The 17,164-nt window shown below is 51.7% G+C and overlaps 7 protein-coding genes across 7 annotated transcripts; 6 read left to right on the forward strand and 1 right to left on the reverse strand.

The window, feature by feature from the left end:
• Positions 1–88: 88 nt before the first annotated feature.
• Positions 89–2,112, reverse strand: BBA_00252 (F-box domain-containing protein; the record flags this gene model as incomplete). The annotated part of the gene is made up of 3 exons (XM_008595349.1): positions 89–1,185; positions 1,239–1,961; positions 2,043–2,112. 3 exons carry the CDS (start codon positions 2,110–2,112, stop codon positions 89–91), a joined length of 1,890 nt encoding a protein of 629 aa, XP_008593571.1.
• A 1,671-nt stretch (positions 2,113–3,783) lies between these two features.
• BBA_00253 (uncharacterized protein) lies at positions 3,784–5,615 on the forward strand (the record flags this gene model as incomplete). The annotated part of the gene is made up of 3 exons (XM_008595350.1): positions 3,784–4,011; positions 4,159–5,023; positions 5,074–5,615. 3 exons carry the CDS (start codon positions 3,784–3,786, stop codon positions 5,613–5,615), a joined length of 1,635 nt encoding a protein of 544 aa, XP_008593572.1.
• Positions 5,616–6,189: 574 nt separating this feature from the next.
• Positions 6,190–6,688, forward strand: BBA_00254 (uncharacterized protein; the record flags this gene model as incomplete). The annotated part of the gene is made up of 2 exons (XM_008595351.1): positions 6,190–6,424; positions 6,483–6,688. The coding sequence occupies 2 exons, from the start codon at positions 6,190–6,192 to the stop codon at positions 6,686–6,688; spliced, it is 441 nt and encodes a 146-aa protein (XP_008593573.1).
• A 1,918-nt stretch (positions 6,689–8,606) lies between these two features.
• On the forward strand, positions 8,607–9,938 carry BBA_00255 (putative aspartyl protease; the record flags this gene model as incomplete). Its single annotated transcript, XM_008595352.1, has 2 exons — positions 8,607–9,288; positions 9,337–9,938. 2 exons carry the CDS (start codon positions 8,607–8,609, stop codon positions 9,936–9,938), a joined length of 1,284 nt encoding a protein of 427 aa, XP_008593574.1.
• Positions 9,939–10,596: 658 nt separating this feature from the next.
• On the forward strand, positions 10,597–11,826 carry BBA_00256 (nucleoside-diphosphate-sugar epimerase; the record flags this gene model as incomplete). The annotated part of the gene is made up of 4 exons (XM_008595353.1): positions 10,597–10,616; positions 10,677–10,690; positions 10,765–10,956; positions 11,003–11,826. The coding sequence occupies 4 exons, from the start codon at positions 10,597–10,599 to the stop codon at positions 11,824–11,826; spliced, it is 1,050 nt and encodes a 349-aa protein (XP_008593575.1).
• Positions 11,827–12,269: 443 nt separating this feature from the next.
• On the forward strand, positions 12,270–14,577 carry BBA_00257 (hsp70-like protein; the record flags this gene model as incomplete). The annotated part of the gene is made up of 6 exons (XM_008595354.1): positions 12,270–12,312; positions 12,536–12,713; positions 12,777–12,942; positions 13,001–13,905; positions 13,967–14,021; positions 14,080–14,577. 6 exons carry the CDS (start codon positions 12,270–12,272, stop codon positions 14,575–14,577), a joined length of 1,845 nt encoding a protein of 614 aa, XP_008593576.1.
• Positions 14,578–15,281: 704 nt separating this feature from the next.
• Positions 15,282–16,187, forward strand: BBA_00258 (uncharacterized protein; the record flags this gene model as incomplete). Its single annotated transcript, XM_008595355.1, has 1 exon — positions 15,282–16,187. One exon carries the CDS (start codon positions 15,282–15,284, stop codon positions 16,185–16,187), a length of 906 nt encoding a protein of 301 aa, XP_008593577.1.
• Positions 16,188–17,164: the final 977 nt, after the last annotated feature.

The raw sequence follows: 17,164 nt of genomic DNA on the forward strand, positions 1-17,164 counted from the left end.
CATCTCAATTATTTTCGTCATTATGTACGTGGCGAGCTGTGCTCGCGCCGTGTGTGCCCGGTATCAGATTAGGCGTCCATCGCCATGATTATGCTGGGCCGTGTCCAAACCGGTTCATCAGTCGCATCTCGTCAGTCTGCCTCTCAAGCGCCTCACGCATCTTGTCAGCATACTGCTGTCGCTTTTCTTCCTCCGCTGCCATCTCTTCATCCTGCGGCTCAAAGTCATCGGATTGGTATAACGGTGCTGTCGTGAAACTCAGCAAACCAAGCCGCTCGCCCGTCCAAAATAGAATATTGTCATTATTCGGTCGATCTTGGCCCACAAACGACTTTGTCGACAGAATCTTGCGCGCAATTTCACCACGTCCATTGCTGGCCAAAAGGTTACTTGCTTTTGCATCGCATGACCCGATTTTGTGTCGCCGACATTCTGTAAAGCCATCCCTCTCAAACCACTTGATCAACCCGGTTCCGTCTGAAAATGCAATCTTGGTCCCATGCGTCGTCAGCGAGAGAATTGTCGCCGAAGCTGCTGTTTGTCGATTCTTCATTGCAGCATTTTGCAATGTTGCGCGGTCATTTGAATGGACAGCAGAGCTGAGCCCGTACATTTCGAGGGAGCCTTTGAGCTTATACGCGCCACCAGCAACCATGGTCACACCGCTACCAGTCCTTTTGATTCGTGAGATCTGCTCCACCGGGAACTCGCCGTGCCGTCGAACCTCGTAGTCCACCGTTGAATATGGATATGGCACGGCAGCCAAGCTTTTTATCAGACCACCAGAATAGATTGATCCTACTATGGCCGGGAACATACGCCGATCATAGTGTAATATGTTGGTGAACCGTCCTGATACATAAATGTCGTCCGACATCTGGTCGTGAGATCCAAATTTTGGGAGATGCAGGATACTGATGGGGGTAGGTTGGGACAGCGATGCGTAGGGTGGCAGAGGCTTGGGATCAAAAATCGATCTGTAGACATCCGACTCGTCCCATTCCACTCGCTCAGATCTGTCACTGGGTATATTGGCTCGTGTTCGGAAATCGTGCAGATGAATGCCAAGAGACGTTCCAACAGTTAGAGGCAGGCCCTGATTAATGGCTGACATGGTCGTAATAGACCATTCAAACGATTGTCGGCTCACAGCTTCAAGGCGATTTAAGTCGACTTCAATAAGATCTAGCGTACAGTCAGTAATGTACTTATGCTAGGCAAACAACCAGACCACTTACGACTTTGGACAGCAAAGAACGCCCTGTTGTTCTGGTGATTGACGCTGACACATTCAGTCACTCCAGTGTCAATTCGCTTCGACCGCCGCTTATTCTGGCCGCTGGGCCCGTCAATAAAAAGGATGTCAGGCTTACTACGCCCAATTATGCTGCCCTGTTTCCCTCGAGTCCCTTTGATATCCCAAAGACAGACAGATCCATCATCGAGGGGTGAAACAGCCAGCATTGTTCCGTCACCATCGTTGCCGTCGTGCGGGTTGTACAGGGCGACGCCACGCGATTCGATTATAGCTTCCACTCCACAATCTCGTATACGCGGCGTTTGTAGCCACGATATACAGGCGGGTCCACAGCGTTGAATGTATTCATCGTACCACGATACTTGCTCGGTTGGGAACGACGGATCCCAGTTCGCCATGTCTTGTATCTTTCGCCATTTGCGATGTTTGCTGTCGTCTGCCGGCGGTTTAGTCGGTGGCACGACGAGATGTGGGCCTTTGGTTGAGGTCACATCTTTTTGTGTGGCCCGAGCCGCATTTTGCACTTCGTGACCATGAGAAGCGAGACGGAAGAACGGGGGAGTAGCGCCGCGCCTATTCTGGAGCCTTAGGTACCAGGGCGACTCGTCGAAGCAGTTCCGCTTCCATAGCTCGTCATCCAAGCAAAGCTCCTGCAACCTGTGCGACACTAGCCGCAAACGCGTGATATGATACGGTTCAAGGTCTATTGCACATTTCGTACATTAGCATCTCGGATTGCCTTTCAATGGAGGGCGCGTGGGCGAGGCTGAAGCGGGGAACATACAGGCGATGATCTGCAGCAAGATCTCGTCTGGCAGCTCATCCCAGCCGGATGGCCTGCGGTTGCGGTCCATGGCGCATGTTGTCCGCGTTCAGCGTAAAGGCAGTGAGTCGAATTGGGTTTCGTTGCGGCTAAGAAGTAGGCAAAGTGAAGGATAAGGTGACCGAGGAGCGCAGTTGCGGCTGCTGTCTCTGCTTGGTGGAGGGTGTGACCCGCAGTAGGTTCTCGATTAGCAGGTAGGGAAGTTAGTTGGCACTCATGCACTTTACATGGAACGAGCTGATGGGCTTTTCCCAGCCATGCCGCCCGTGCCGCCAGCTAGTTGGCCCAGCTCATGACAGCCTTGTTATTAGCAGAAGCCCCCGGATTAAAAAGTCAATAATAGGCTTCCGGCCCGAGACGGTGCTGTCATGCCGAATCGCGCATGAGTTGGTCCTAAACGACGCTGGCAGATAAGCAGACGCAGCTTGCTAGTTCGGCCAAAATAGGGCGACAACGCATGGTCGGGGCCACACACCATCGAATCCAGGCATCATCGAATACTTGCAAACTGTACTTCGTACTGGTGCACTATACTTGAAGCCCAATCATCAGGCAAAGAGTATCTGCCCAGCGTCAGCCGCCCCAACGACGCCACCATGACCTCGTCGCAGCCTCACTATGCGGCCTCGCCTGATCTCCAATATGGTTTAGGTTGATTGAGTCGATCTAGTCGACTTCTGCATTCTATGTAGGTGCAGATCCCTGCCCGCAGTGATCAACAGCGTCGGATACGGCCAATCCCAATGGCGTGTGACGACTGTTTGCAAGAAAAAGAAAGCCGAGTCGGCGTTGTACAGAGATGGGCTGGCCGACCCAACTTGGCGATTTCATCATTTCTGGAGCATCGTCAGACCATCTTGTGCAAGCCACAGCCTCGTATGCCATTTCATCAGTCTTTTCGTACCACCAGCACCTGCGTGTGCATAGGTAGGCTCGCCTGGACAGGTTCACAAGGCTATGTCGGTTTGTGTTTTGTCATGTTGCCAGCTGCCAGCTGCCAGCCCCGTTGGGCTTCGCTTATCGCTACCTACCTAGGTACGGCCTGATTTGGATCAAGGCCCTCCACAGTGATGCAATCTTGCCAGCCGCCAGCTCGTCGATGGGAACAACCCTTTTCGCGTTTATTCTTCAGTCGCGTCTCGCGTCTCGCTCCCATCGTCTCACGCCTCAACAACATATGCCAAAAACAATCAGCTCGTAGTACGGTGACACCTTGTCAAGCTACGCTCCATCACCTCTCAAGGCGTTGTCAACATTTTACTTCCTTCATTGGCCTCCAGTTGTCTTGCGATACGACAAATTGAAACATTCATAGGGGGTGCATTCGGTCCGACGCGGCCCCTGTCTTGTCCGACCACTCATGGATGTGATACACAGAGTATTACTTTGTTCAGCATAAATACTTACAGTTCCGGCTCTGGCTGGGACACGAACTTTTACTACTTGATCAATTATTCGTCCACCGAGAAGACATTCTAACACGACACCCACGTCGACAGCCTCGCAACGTCGTCCCAACAGCCAAATTACAAACACTTTGATCTTTTCACCAATGAATACGGCTAGCCAAGATCGCGCCTTGCCTTCGGTCTCGCAAAAACGAAACACAACGCCTAGCTCTGGCTCTTCGGGGCTCCTACTAGAGCCATACTCTATACAGCCCCAGTTAAGTCGGGACGATTCATTTGTGTCAACGTTGAGCATGTACAGCAACGCAAGTCACAGCAGCTTTCATGCTTCTGACATTGGCCACGAAAACTTTTCACCGATCTCTCAATATCAAGAGCGTGCGTGGCCAGCTACGACATTGCTAGACCGAGATTGGCGCAGGGAATTGGCATGTCATTCAAAGACGTCCACTCTTGGTGCGCAAGGGTCAGAGACCAGCACATGTCGCTCGTTGTTTCTTAGCCCTTCAGCCGAGCGAGATGTAAGTCGAGCTCTTTGCGCGCTAGAGACTCGGCCGTCGTCTCGGCGCCGTGTCAGCTTCACTGGTACTTCTACTGGGAACCTCGGGGACATTCGAGAGCATCATATTCGGTCATTCTACAATGCAGACGCAGTTGCATCGGCTTAGAAAGTCGACAACTTTGTCAAGATACCTGTTCAACTGGCCACATCGTCTCCGACTCACCGCAGCTCAACAGTCGAATCTTGCCCTGTACAGCCTGTCCTACCTCTTCCGGAAGATTCTCCCAACGCTCATGAAAGCGACTGGGAAACGGTGACAAGTGATCACCTCTTCCCCCGCCAAAAGAATCACCAGTTCCAATCAAACGCGGAGACTGGTAGCAGTGTTGCAGACGTGTCCGACACTGCCAGTTACGACTATCGCGGGACAGCCCATCAACCACCAGTGTCATTCACATCGGGATCTGGGTACCGGGCCACCCAGAAGTACGGCGCACGCACGCCAGCAAAATCACGATTGCAAGCAGCAGTGCGCCGCGTTTCGAGCTCCCTCGATGGCCTCACTGTATCTCGAGAGCGAGACGCTCAGACATTCGAGATGAAGCAGTTTAATGGCAGCTTCGACAGCTTGAACTCGACTGCGTCTTCCGAGTACTTTGGCAGCGGAAACCACTGGCAGGGCTTTGAGTCTTCTAAAGACCCTCAGAGGGTGTTGTTTGCAGAGGTGCCTCCTTTGGACTTGAATAACGGCAGGGTCGGTATCCCGCGTCTCCCATTTCCGCTCATTAGCCTACCCGAGGCAGCGAAACTCCAGAAGGTTCGCATTGAGCGCGGTGAAGAGGACCATACCGATCCTGCAAGCTCCTTTGTAACGAAACCACATTCTGAGACGCGAAGCACCATCTCATCGGCCAACAGCCCCCGCACACCGCGCTCCGACCTTCTCTCGCACGGCCAGATTGGTAGCAGCCGAGATCAAATCGACAAGCTGAGTCCTGCCTACTCCCGCTGGGACTCTCCACGCAGTCACGGTATGTAAGAGTTTCTAACGTGAATAATTGAAGAGACTAACATGTTCAAGGTCTGTGGAATGAATCTAGTGAACGTGTCTCGTCGTTGCTGCTTCTTGGTGGCAAGCGGCGGTCGCAGATTCTCCAGACTCCCGACCCGCGTGCCTCGTACTGGCAGTCGGCAGACGAAGAATTCCGGCAAGTCGCCCCCAGACTTCTTCGACTGCGCGGTTTCTCAGCGTCGACCAGAGAACGGCGAGCCAGAGATGGGCCTCTGCAGCTGGAACAGTCCCTCTTTACGGCATCCGAAACGCGCCTGATGGAATCTGCCAGGGCGGATATTCTGTTTCGAAGACGCTACGCACGAGACTGCGGAAAGAAGCTGGCGTCTGTATTTCTCTGTGTCGTTTTGATTAGTGTGGTTTTTCCCGTCGTTGGCGTCATTGCCCTTTACGGTGCTTTCAACTCGACCATAAGTTGGTGCACGCACGGCGAGATGGCGCACTTCACCCTCGGGCAGAGAACAGTTTTGAAGCGAGTGCTTTTTGCGGAGCTCGCCGCTTACATGTGTTTGGTAATTGTTTTATCAGTTTACTTTTCCGTTGGACGGTAGACTGTGCTTGAATTTGTTTGAGAATTTGATTATGGACGGCGAGAGAGATTTGTAGTATGTTGTGTAGCATCTGACACCAGGCAGGCGATTCCGGACACGATCTGATTGTTTAGCGGGGATTTATGTAACGTGGAATAACACTTTGTATCAATTGTTTCCTCGATTAGTCGCCCAGCTGAGGCTGAACCACTATTTATTGTGGTTAATGTGGCTCCCGATTGCCGGCGTTGCCAAACGAGGTGATTCCCGATGCTAAGGGCCACTGTATTGAAAGGGACCTTCCAAATACAGCACCAATATTGGAGCAATGCATCATTTCATAGGTGTTTGGTTTATTGTTCCCAGATTCAAATATACCTTTACCCGCATTTGTTGAATCGCCGCGGTAGGTGTAAACGAGTTCATTTGCTGACGGGCCCAGCCGGCAACCTCATGCAATCCAACCCAGCGTGCATCTGCATCTATTATAAAAAGAGGGCCACAGCCCGGTGACAGAAATTCCTCACTTGGTCTCATTGTTTCATTGTAGTAGAAGAAGATATTTCCTGTAAATTCAACTGTGTATACCGACGACATGAAGTTCTCTTTCACCGTTGCTGCCTCTGCCCTGGCCTCGAGCGCCACTGCTTCCATTGTCTCCATTCAGGTTCCGCAGACGATTGCCGTGGGCAAGACAATTCCGGTGAAGCTCGTCAACAACATTGACCAGTCGACTACCTACCAGACCAGCATCACTTTTGGTCTTGGAACAAGGCCTCAGGACCCCAAGATCGTGATTGGCTCACCGATATCGTCCATTTATCTGCAGGGTACGTGAACGAGTCTTGGCCTTGATTGCTTTTTCTAGGTTAACGCGAGCGCGTCTAGACGGGACTATGCCTGCTGCGCCTTTTACAAGAAACATGACGGTGTCGGACTGGGCGTGGGGTAGGGAGGGAAAATTTGGTATTCGTGCTGCCATCTTTGGCGCTTATGGTGTCACTGGAGGCATTGGTACCGCGGTATATGGTGCCGAGGTTACGGTCGGCGATGAGGTCAGCGACGATTATGTTGAGCTCCAGTATGTAGAGTGAAGGTGGCATTTGAGAAAACAGATGGTATTGTTGCGTTACTGTCCTGAACCACGAAAATGAGATAATCATGTTGAGCACTAGCAACTTGTGCAGTATCGAGGCTTGAGCCATGCTAAAACAAGGTAGGCGGATCAAGCGACTGCCGAACTATGAGCGTGTCGGGCATTCATTGAGTAGTTACTTCTTGCTGCCAGACGTGGAGCTTGAGCCAGAAGGGCTTGTGTAAGTGGCGTTTCCCTGACCATCATTGTGGTACGTGCTCCCATTAGGGTTGGAGTAATAGTAGGAACCGTCGCTATTGCGATGGCGTTAGTGTCGGATAGTACTCGAGATGTATGCGCATGTTTGGGGGCGGGGCCAGGCCTCACCTATTGGAGTAGTGGTACGAGTTGGAATTAGCGGCGCTTGAGCCGTAATCGCGAGAGCAGTAGTGGTTGCCCTAAATAGAAATTAGCACCAAGTTAGCTGTCGCCATGTCCTTAGCGCCTCATCGACGGCAGTATTACCTGGCTGTTAGTGCCGGAGCTCTTGTAAGTGTAGCCGTCGGGCATGATGAGACGTTGCGTTTGGATAGAATGGATGGCAGTCTTTGGCGGATGGGCAGATGGGCAGATTTTGCGATGATGGAAGAGCGGGGGATGAAAAAGAAAAGTAAGTTGGTCACAGCTTCGAGAGAGGGCGAGCAGGCAGTTATAGGTAGGTACCATTGCCTGTTCTCTACCATCCTAGGTACTGTTTGAGAAGGAGAGGGCGGGGTACACTGGCAAACAGGCAAAGTGGGTGCGGGCGGGCACGTGTAGTTCTTACCAACCTAAATACCTAGTTATCGCCGGATCGGAACTGCAGTTACTGCTTGCGAGGACCGCTTCCACGTCCGAGCCTCTTACTTTACCGCCTCGCGCCAGAATTTGCTGACGGTCCTGTGGTATCGAGGTGAATGCGCGAGCGCAACACGTAAAACGAATCGCAAGTTACTGTAGCAGAGCTTTATCGGACAAGCAGCAGCAGCCACCGCCAACAACGCCACCGACCTCGCCGCCGACCTCGGCCACCACATCCGTAAACAAGTTCAGTTAATGGGCGCCGCCAAAGCCAGAGCCGCTGGCCGACAAGCAAAAGATTCGGTGCATCTCTGTCATGAAAAAAGAAGTGTGGCTGATTTAGCGAGGAAGCCCACAGGCGCGCCTCCCCAACAACTTTCTGAGGCCAGTTTTGGCCATAAATAAGGGATGTCAGGCAAATTACCAATTGATTGGCTGGATAGAGGCAGCTGCAAAATGTAAGTGTCTTTCTTTGGTAGACAAGGTTCAACAGTGGCTTCGCCTACATTGTTAGCCATCTCGCCGTGTGAATAGACCCAACAATTCTCGTATGTACCTTGATCACAACCATCAATTTTCCAAGTCCTCTACAACTAATTCAACTAGATTTGATCACCATGAATCGCTCCATCGCTGCCGCTGCGAATGTGTTTTACCTGGAATCTTTCGGGGCTGTGACGATGACTCTTGAATTTCGATAATCAGACGGCTTCCGTGGGACGGGTGCTCAAACTTGGTAAACGAAATCCGGCAACAAATGACTATATATCCTACAGTTTTTAGACAAGGTTTCATACTGGAGCGACAATTTGCACCGCCATTGCTGGCGTCGCCAAAAAAGAAACCCCATTTGTCTTCACAAACTTTGCAGTAAACCTACGCCAGCACGCGTAAGCGACTAATAAACAAATGACACACGACATATTTGGACTGAACAGACCATATTTAAAAGCTGCTTAGGTCCCCATATTTTGGCACAGCTTGGTCTTCACACAAACATCCCCTCAGTGCTGAACGTTGTATGTTTCTGCTCGCCTTCACACACAGAAAGATATACTAAGTATGAACCAGGTCATCCTCTCGATTACCACTTCAAGATGCGTAGTACCGCGCTCATCGGTATATTTACGACTATCAGCTCTGTCTTTGCCGTCAACCCTGCCTCTCCCGGCTGCGGTGAAGAGTTTGCCGATGATGTTGGTATGGGCATTGACAAGCGCTCCGACCTGATCAATGCGGTTCCCAACTTCTTCAAGCAGAATGGAACCTTTGCTCTCAGGTTCCACAAATCCCCCTTTGGCCATCGGTTCACCGTCCCTGTACAAATCGGCGATCCACCTGAGTTTCTGGAGCTCGACGTCCACATTGGCATGGCCACCACCTGGGTCTTGGGTCCGGATCCCGTTACGAGGGGCGGATGGCCTGTCGCGGACAGAAAGGTTTGGGTTCCCGGCAACAGCAGCGAGCACGTGAAGCGCAAGAAGGGCTTCAAGAACTTTGATCTGTGGTACCCGGAAAAGCATGCCGTTCAGGGCACAGTCTACCGCGACCGCATGTCCATCGGCGAGGGCTCCCAGGCCTTCGGATACTGGCACCAGGACTTCGGTGTCGCCAAGGAGATCCATCCGCGCTTTGTATCCGAAAATAGCTTTGTCGGTGTCCTTGGTTTGGGCTACAAAAGCGACCGCGGCGCACACCTTCCCGAGAGTATAGTAACTAATATGCAGGAGAACCTCGGGCACTCTTGGCGATTCTCCATCGCCTTCAAGGAGTCTGGAGGTATGTACAAATTTTTTTCAAAGATGATTCAAGAGCTAACAAGTGTAGGCCATATGGATTGGAACATGCATGACGACTCCCGACATACTGGTGATCTCTTTCGAACCGTTTACTACAATAACGACAAAATTCCGGATGGGAACCAGAACTCTTATCACGTGCTTAACATGACTGGGTACGCCTTTGGCTCTGGAAAAATACGAAAGAAGATCTTCCAGGCCGGCATGGATTCTACCACTTCTTACATCTTGGCACCTCAGCCTATAGCAGAGGATTACTACCGCACTATTGGCGCCCCCACGCGGGAGATCAAGCTGCCAACCGGCCACCGCGGTTGGGAGGTTCCTTGCAAAAAGAAGCTGCCCGACTTTGCGATAGAATTCACAAACACCACAACCCGGATCGGCAATGAGCTCTTGGATGGGGAGAAAAAATATTGGGGCTTTAGGAAATATAATATCTCGGGTGAGAGTCTTGTCCTCCAGAAAACGAGAACAGACCCGAAACGTAAAAAGGAATGGTGCCTTGGTGCCATTGTGCAGAATGAAGACAAATTTTATCCCGACTTCGTGCTGGGCTGGCCGTTTCTGAAGAACAAATGGATTCAGTTTGGCAAGTTCCATGGCATCACAATCGGCGAAGCTTCCTAAGAAATGGGCTTGGATCACGAGATTGACAAGAGCGCTTGGAGTACGGAGCTTGGGTTGCAAGCCCACTTGCTTTGCCCCTTGGATCATCGAAGGACTTGTATTTTGACATTACTTTGCAAAGGCCGAGATTCAGTTTCTTGGATTGATTTGAAAAATTGGGTTTGTACTTTGGTCAAGCCCGTCACATATTTTTTGACGGGCTAAGGTAGGTATGGTTTTATACGTAATTGTAATTATTGATACAGATTGTCTTTTGAGAACAGAGCCGGCGAGATCTAGCTTGCGTTCTTGTCCCCTCGTCGCATTTCTGAGACGGTTGAGAAACTGCGAGGTCACAGGACCGAATGTATTTACAATCATTTTAAATTTTAGCATGCTTTTCTTCTTCGAGAAACATACGTAAAAATTTATCAAAACAGGGTTATTAGTCTTTATCTAGTAGTCTTTATATTATATTTAGTGTAGAATTTTCGGGGCTTTTGTCTCCCCACTGTACGGTAGTTCGAAGTAAGTTAGCTGTTTAGCTCCCTCCCTCCACTTCACGATGACGACTTTCAACTCCAAGATCTTACCTGCCATCCAAATATCATCACTTTGCAAGCATTCATCATCTATTCCAGAATCAATTCCCATCTGTGTTAGCTGCAGTCATTTCATCATGACCCTTAAAGTCTTTTTGTAAGAGAGCATAAATCATGTGCCCACATCCACCCCGCAGCCGATTAACAATGCCTCTAGAACTGGAGCCACAGGTATGGCGGGGCTATGACGCTCCATGCTTTCAATGCTGCAGGCAGGTTATATTCTGACGTTTGGCACTCGACAGGCTACATTGGTGGCACTGTTCTAGATTATATCTACAAAGCTCGTCCCGATTATGCTTATAGCATCTACGTGCGGAATGAAGAGCGTGCCAAGCCAATCAAGGACAAGTACCCCAAGGTTGACTTCGTCTATGGCTCGCTGGAGGACTCTGAGACTTTACTGCACGCGGTTGCTGAGACTGATGTTGTAATCCGTACGTTTCACAATATTCGTGGACTGTTCATTTCTGATGGCAACAGACACTGCCGATTCTTCAGACAATGTTCCAGGGGCAACGGCCATTGCCATGGGCCTAGAACGCGGCCACACACCAGAGAAGCCTGGTTACTGGATTCATCTCTGTGGTACCTCGATTCTGACCTGGTACGACCAGAAGCACGGCCGCGAAGGCGAGCCACCACTGCCAGAACAGACCTATCGCGACATTGACGATGTGGAGCGTCTAGTGACTCTGCCGGACTACGCCCATCATCGAAACGTTGACATTCTAGTCCAAGAGACCATCTCCGATGCCGTCAAGATTGCAATCATCTGTCCACCTACAATTTATGGCAAGGGCTCCGGACCAGTCAACACGCGGAGCATCCAGGTGCCTGAGCTGGTCAGGACCACGCTCAAGGAAGGCTACGCACCGGTGGTCGGCAAAGGCGAGACTGAGTGGGACAATGTACACATTGACGATCTGGCCAACTTGTTTGGAAGGCTCCTGGACGCCACGCAGGATCCAAAGAAGAGCAAGAACCCTGAAATCTTTGGCCTGCACGGGTACTTTTTTGCGTCCAATGGAGTGCATCGATGGTCGGACGTGTCGCAGTGGATTCTGGACGAAGCTGCCGAGCAGGGATACCAGTCTGGGGCCACGACCAAGACTGTCACTTTGAAGGAGGCTGAGAGTATCGTGGGTGCTACTGCACGCAGCTTTGGCAGAAACTCCAAAGGGATCCCGCAGCGTGCTGAAAAGTACCTCGGATGGAAGGCACAGGGCGCAGACCTCAAGTCTACCATTGCAGCGACGGTTGCTGACGAGGCCAAGACGCTGGGTCTCAAGGCGAACAAGGCATAGAGAATTTACGCAGGTATCTATCTGCCTTGATGAGATGGCACGCAATTGTAACCAACATTGCTTCCAAGAGGCAAGACGCAGCACTCATTTGCCAATCTCAAGCACTGATAAGCTGGAAAAGACTAATCGATAAGATACATGTGCACTGCAGAAAACTCAGGCGAATGCACTATCCTAAAACTGGACTAGCTTGTCTTTGTTGCTGGCCAACTGGCCAACTATCTCAAAAAGTCCCGCTCTTTTTCCTCGCCTTTGCCGTACGGCGGCAAGAAAAAAAAAGAGCCCCAAAAATTATTCTCGGGCCAGCACAAAAATTTTGGTGGTGGGCTGCTGAATTTCTTTCACCGTAACCCCACGTCCCTCTTCTCTAGGCTCCTCTTCCTTTTGCATCCTCCATCCCTCTCAAGACATCACAGACGGGCATATCAAACACCTTAATCAAAATGGCGGACGAAGTTTACGACGGTGCCGTTGGTATCGATCTGGGTACGCATACTCTCACCCCCCTCCTCTCTCTCCCTTGCAAAATTGCTACTGCTACTCTGTTTTTGTGCGTTGTGGCTGCCAATTGGAGGCGCAAAAAATCTGCGCCGCCTGAGCAGTGTTTTATTTTTTTCCCACACGCTGCCAGCACGGCAAAATAGAAGAGACGAGCATTGGCGAATACGTAATCGCAGCATTTCAATACTAATTTCGCTTCCTCTCACAGGTACCACCTACTCCTGCGTTGCCATCTACGAGGGTAGCAATGTCGAAATCATTGCCAACGAGCAGGGTTCCTTCACCACCCCTTCTTTCGTCTCCTTCACCGACAAGGAGCGTCTGATCGGTGAGGCCGCCAAGAACAATGCTGCCATGAACCCCCGCAACACCGTCTTCGATGCCAAGTGAGTTCCTGACGCCTCGGCTTATATCCCCAACTATGCAGTTTGCTGATATCTCTCTCCTAGGCGTCTGATTGGTCGCCGCTTCGATGACCCTACCGTCAAGAAGGACATCGAGTCTTGGCCCTTCAAGGTGCTTGACGATGATGGTCAGCCCAAGATCGAGGTCGACTACCTCGGCGAGAAGAAGTCTTTCTCCGCCCAGGAGATCTCCTCCATGGTTCTCCTCAAGGTCCGTTTGCCTACTAACCTCGACTTCTGCGCACGCAATTAGCTAACGCCCGCTACAGATGAAGGAGATTGCCGAGACCAAGCTTGGCAAGAAGGTTGAGAAGGCTGTCATCACTGTCCCCGCCTACTTCAACGACAACCAGCGTCAGGCTACCAAGGACGCCGGTGCCATTGCTGGCCTTAACGTCCTCCGTATCATCAACGAGCCTACCGCCGCCGCCATTGCCTATGGTCTCGGTGCTGGCAAGTCTGACAAGGAGCGCAACGTTCTCATCTACGATCTCGGTGGTGGTACTTTCGATGTTTCTCTCCTGAACATCCAGGGTGGTGTCTTCACCGTCAAGGCTACCGCTGGTGACACCCATCTTGGTGGTCAGGATTTCGACACCAACCTTCTTGAGCACTGCAAGAAGGACTTCCAGCGCAAGTCCAAGAAGGATCTGAGCAACGACCCCCGTGCTCTCCGCCGTCTCCGCACTGCTTGTGAGCGTGCCAAGCGTACTCTGTCTTCTGGTGCCCAAGCCACCATCGAGATTGACTCTCTCTTCGACGGTGCCGACTTCACCACCACCATCACCCGTGCCCGTTTCGAGGAGCTCAACGCCAAGGCTTTCGCTGGCACCATTGAGCCCGTCGGCCAGGTCCTCAAGGACGCTGGTATGGACAAGTCCAAGGTCGACGAGATCGTCCTTGTCGGTGGCTCCACCCGTATTCCCAAGATTCAGAAGCTCCTTTCTGAGTTCTTCGGTGGCAAGAAGCTCGAGAAGAGCATCAACCCCGACGAGGCCGTCGCTTACGGCGCTGCCGTCCAGGCCGCCATCTTGACCGGCAAGGCTCAGGACAGCGAAGCTTCCGACCTTCTGCTTCTCGATGTCGTCCCTCTGTCTCTCGGTGTCGCCATGGAGGGCAACATCTTCGCTCCCGTCGTGCCTCGTGGTTCCACCTGCCCGTGCTTGAAGAAGAGGTAAGGAACCTTCATCTCATTTGTACATGCAAGAACCAAAATGCTAACATGCTTTTTACAGAACCTTCACCACTGTTGCCGACAACCAACAGACTGTTCAGTTCCCCGTCTACCAGGTAAGCCCCTTTAATTTCTGCGTTGTATTTGAATTGCTCCGGCTAACGGATTATGTAGGGTGAGCGTGTCAACTGCGAGGACAACACCTCTCTGGGAGAATTCACCCTCGCTCCTATTCCTCCCATGCGCGCCGGTGAGGCCGCCCTCGAGTGTGTCTTCGAGGTCGACGTCAACGGTATCCTCAAGGTCACTGCTACTGAGAAGACCTCTGGCCGCAGCGCCAACATTACCATCAGCAACTCTGTCGGCAAGCTTTCCACCGCCGAGATTGAGAAGATGGTCAGCGATGCCGAGGCTTTCAAGAGCAACGACGAGGCTTTCAGCAAGCGCTTCGAGGCCAAGCAGCAGCTCGAGTCCTACATTGGCCGTGTCGAGGAGATTGTCTCTGACCAGACTTTGTCTCTCAAGATGAAGCGTGGCCAGAAGGAGAAGATTGAGGGTGCCATCAGCGATGCCATGGCTGCTCTCGAGCTCAACGACTCGACTGCTGACGAACTCAAGAAGCAGGAGCTCACCCTCAAGCGCCTTGTCACCAAGGCCATGACCTCCCGATAAATGTTTTTACCCAGCTCAGCCTGTTGGTAGCACATTTTGATAAGCTACCGATTATGGTTTAATGAATGACGGGAGAAGCAGGGCTGTTTTTTGTATGAAGCGCTGAATTGGACCAGGTGTTCAAGGAAAATCTTGGGATGGTTCTTATGCCACGTCTTGATGTCGGTTACCAAAATGTCGATTTTATATAACGAAAAAAGTTCAACAGAGGGTGGGCGAAGAAAGTTTTGACCCGGGAGCATAGGAAGCAAGCAAGGACAGATTGTCTCTGCTGCGTTTGCAAGAACCGAAAGCCCAAAGTGCTTGAGCGAGCGGGCCTGACAACGAGCACTAGACCGAAATGTGACTTGTGAATTATGATTAGACTCGGTAGAATGGCCAAAATACGATTTTTAACTTGTTCAATTTCAATTCTGAAAGATGCCGCTACGTGATGATTTGCACAGCACTAGGATTTTGGGGGAAGAGACTGGACAGTGCGCCAGTGGCTCTAAACCCCGCCGCGACTGTACCGTACTCTGCTTCTTCATCTGCTTCTTCATCAACCACATGCGACAATACGACGCGTTTGCCCAATGCGCTGTGTGGTCAGGACACAAAAGCTTCTATTTCCAGCAGTCTCGTATCTTGCTAGATAAAATGCCGACCAAACCTCATCTTCTTACATAAGCTCTCGGCCTGCCCGGGCCACACCACGGTCAGTCATGGCCGGCGCTCGCATCACGAACCTGCTCGACCTGCCCGTCGATGTTCTCGCGCTCATCTTGACGCCGCTGGTCAAGTTCGACTCGGCCATTGAGCTCTGTCCCTGCCCAGATCACGGCGAGCTTGGTGACCAGCTAGAGGTGGCGAGGTCGCTTCTCCTCGTGCATCCGCACCTGCACGCCATTGCTTGTCCGATGCTGTACAACCTCAACACGTTTAAGCTATCCATTGTGCCCGGCAAGCACGGCGCGCTCCAGGCCAAGATGCTGCAGACGTACTCTCACAGCGATGCACCGGGGCGCGGGGCGCGCACGCAGCCTGGGTTGTTTGAGGATTATTCGATTGATGTGCCGGGCTCTCTGGCTGCAGAGGAGAGGCGAGGGATGGGCAAGCTGCAACTTTTTGTGACGTCCTCGGCGCGGCGGAGAATACGCAACTTTGTACTCGAGGTGGGACGTCACCGCGGCTGGATCGACCAGGTTGTCACCCCGGTGCTTTCTGACATGATCCTCACCGGACATCTTGCCTCCTTGAGCATCACACTGTTGTATCGGTTGCCTGATTTCAACCTCAAGAGCGGCAACACTGCAGTGAGGAATTTCCATGCCTCGACGTCGTTCTCATCCAGAGATGCAGTCATGTTTACAAAGCCACCGCTGAGGGGCTTCCTTCAGGTGTTGGCAGATCCCGATCTCGAGTCATCGCGACTCTTCTTGACAAGAGGACACCCGCCCGCTTGGTGCAAGTACCATGATAAGGGCTTGTATATGGTCACGCGGGGGACAGAATGCCCTGCTGTTGCCCGAGTTGACTGGCAAGCCATTGTTCGAGAGGTTCTGGATCCCGAAGGAGTCAACACGGCGACTCATAGGTCGGAAGCCGAGCCTCGTCCTAGCCGGGCCTGAAGATGCAGCTGGGCAAGTGTTGCAATATTCATCTACGTCATTCGGCCTCGTTTCGCGGGCTTGTCCAGGAGGCAGCCAATTGGTCTGGTGGTCCAGTGGTTGTACGGATGGCTTATCAGTGAAACAAGACCATACGAATCCCGGCCTGCCAAGTGTGGTTGTGCTCAGTTGCTCATTTCGGTTTATCCTTCCGGAAAGACCTAGAATGACTGTGTGGGGTTATACACTCTTTCATGGTAAATTGAATAGAGCTCCCCAACCACCTTGACAACCAAACAACTTTGCGCAAAGCTTTGAGTCGGCAGAAGCAAACTCGGACGAGGCAAAAAGAAGCTTACGCTATCTGTAACAGGGGTAGTACCTATTCGATGACACTAATCTCGTCAGATCTGCGCTCAAGCCAGGTAAGCGGACGCACATTTATTACGCTCGATGTGACATAGTGACACCCTTTTTTTCCTGGACTCGGATAGCCCAGAACGCAAATGTCCCTTTGCCACGAGCTGTATTTTTAGCATTGCACGCCATCTCATTACCGGGTCATGCCATTTGCACAATTCAGGGGACTTGGCAACAAAATCTGACTAAAGCCGGAAGGTCCCAGACGCTACCACTCCAGTGGGCGGAATCTGCCATCCATCACTTGGCGATCTAGCTTCAGGAGGGTGGTCAGGGCACAAATTCCGGGATAGTCGGCGGTATCCCAATGACAATCGGCGAGCTTCTTCCCTGTTTTTGTTTTTGATTTTTTTTTTTTTTTTTTTTTTTTGTGCAGACCAACCCCGTCCCCTCTGTCCCCTCTTGCAGCACGACGTGACAAGTCGCCCTTGCACGTTTCCACACCGCCCATATCGTCGATGTAGGAATAGGAGGACGCCAAGAAACGCGTTACAAGGTGTGAGGCATCTCGGCAAACGATCTGTGCCAGAAAACTGAACACAGAGATAAGCACGGCAGGGATGGTTGTGTCAAGGTCC

Source organism: Beauveria bassiana (genome assembly GCF_000280675.1).
Source record: "Beauveria bassiana ARSEF 2860 unplaced genomic scaffold BBA_S00001, whole genome shotgun sequence".
Taxonomy (NCBI): Eukaryota; Fungi; Ascomycota; class Sordariomycetes; order Hypocreales; family Cordycipitaceae; genus Beauveria; species Beauveria bassiana.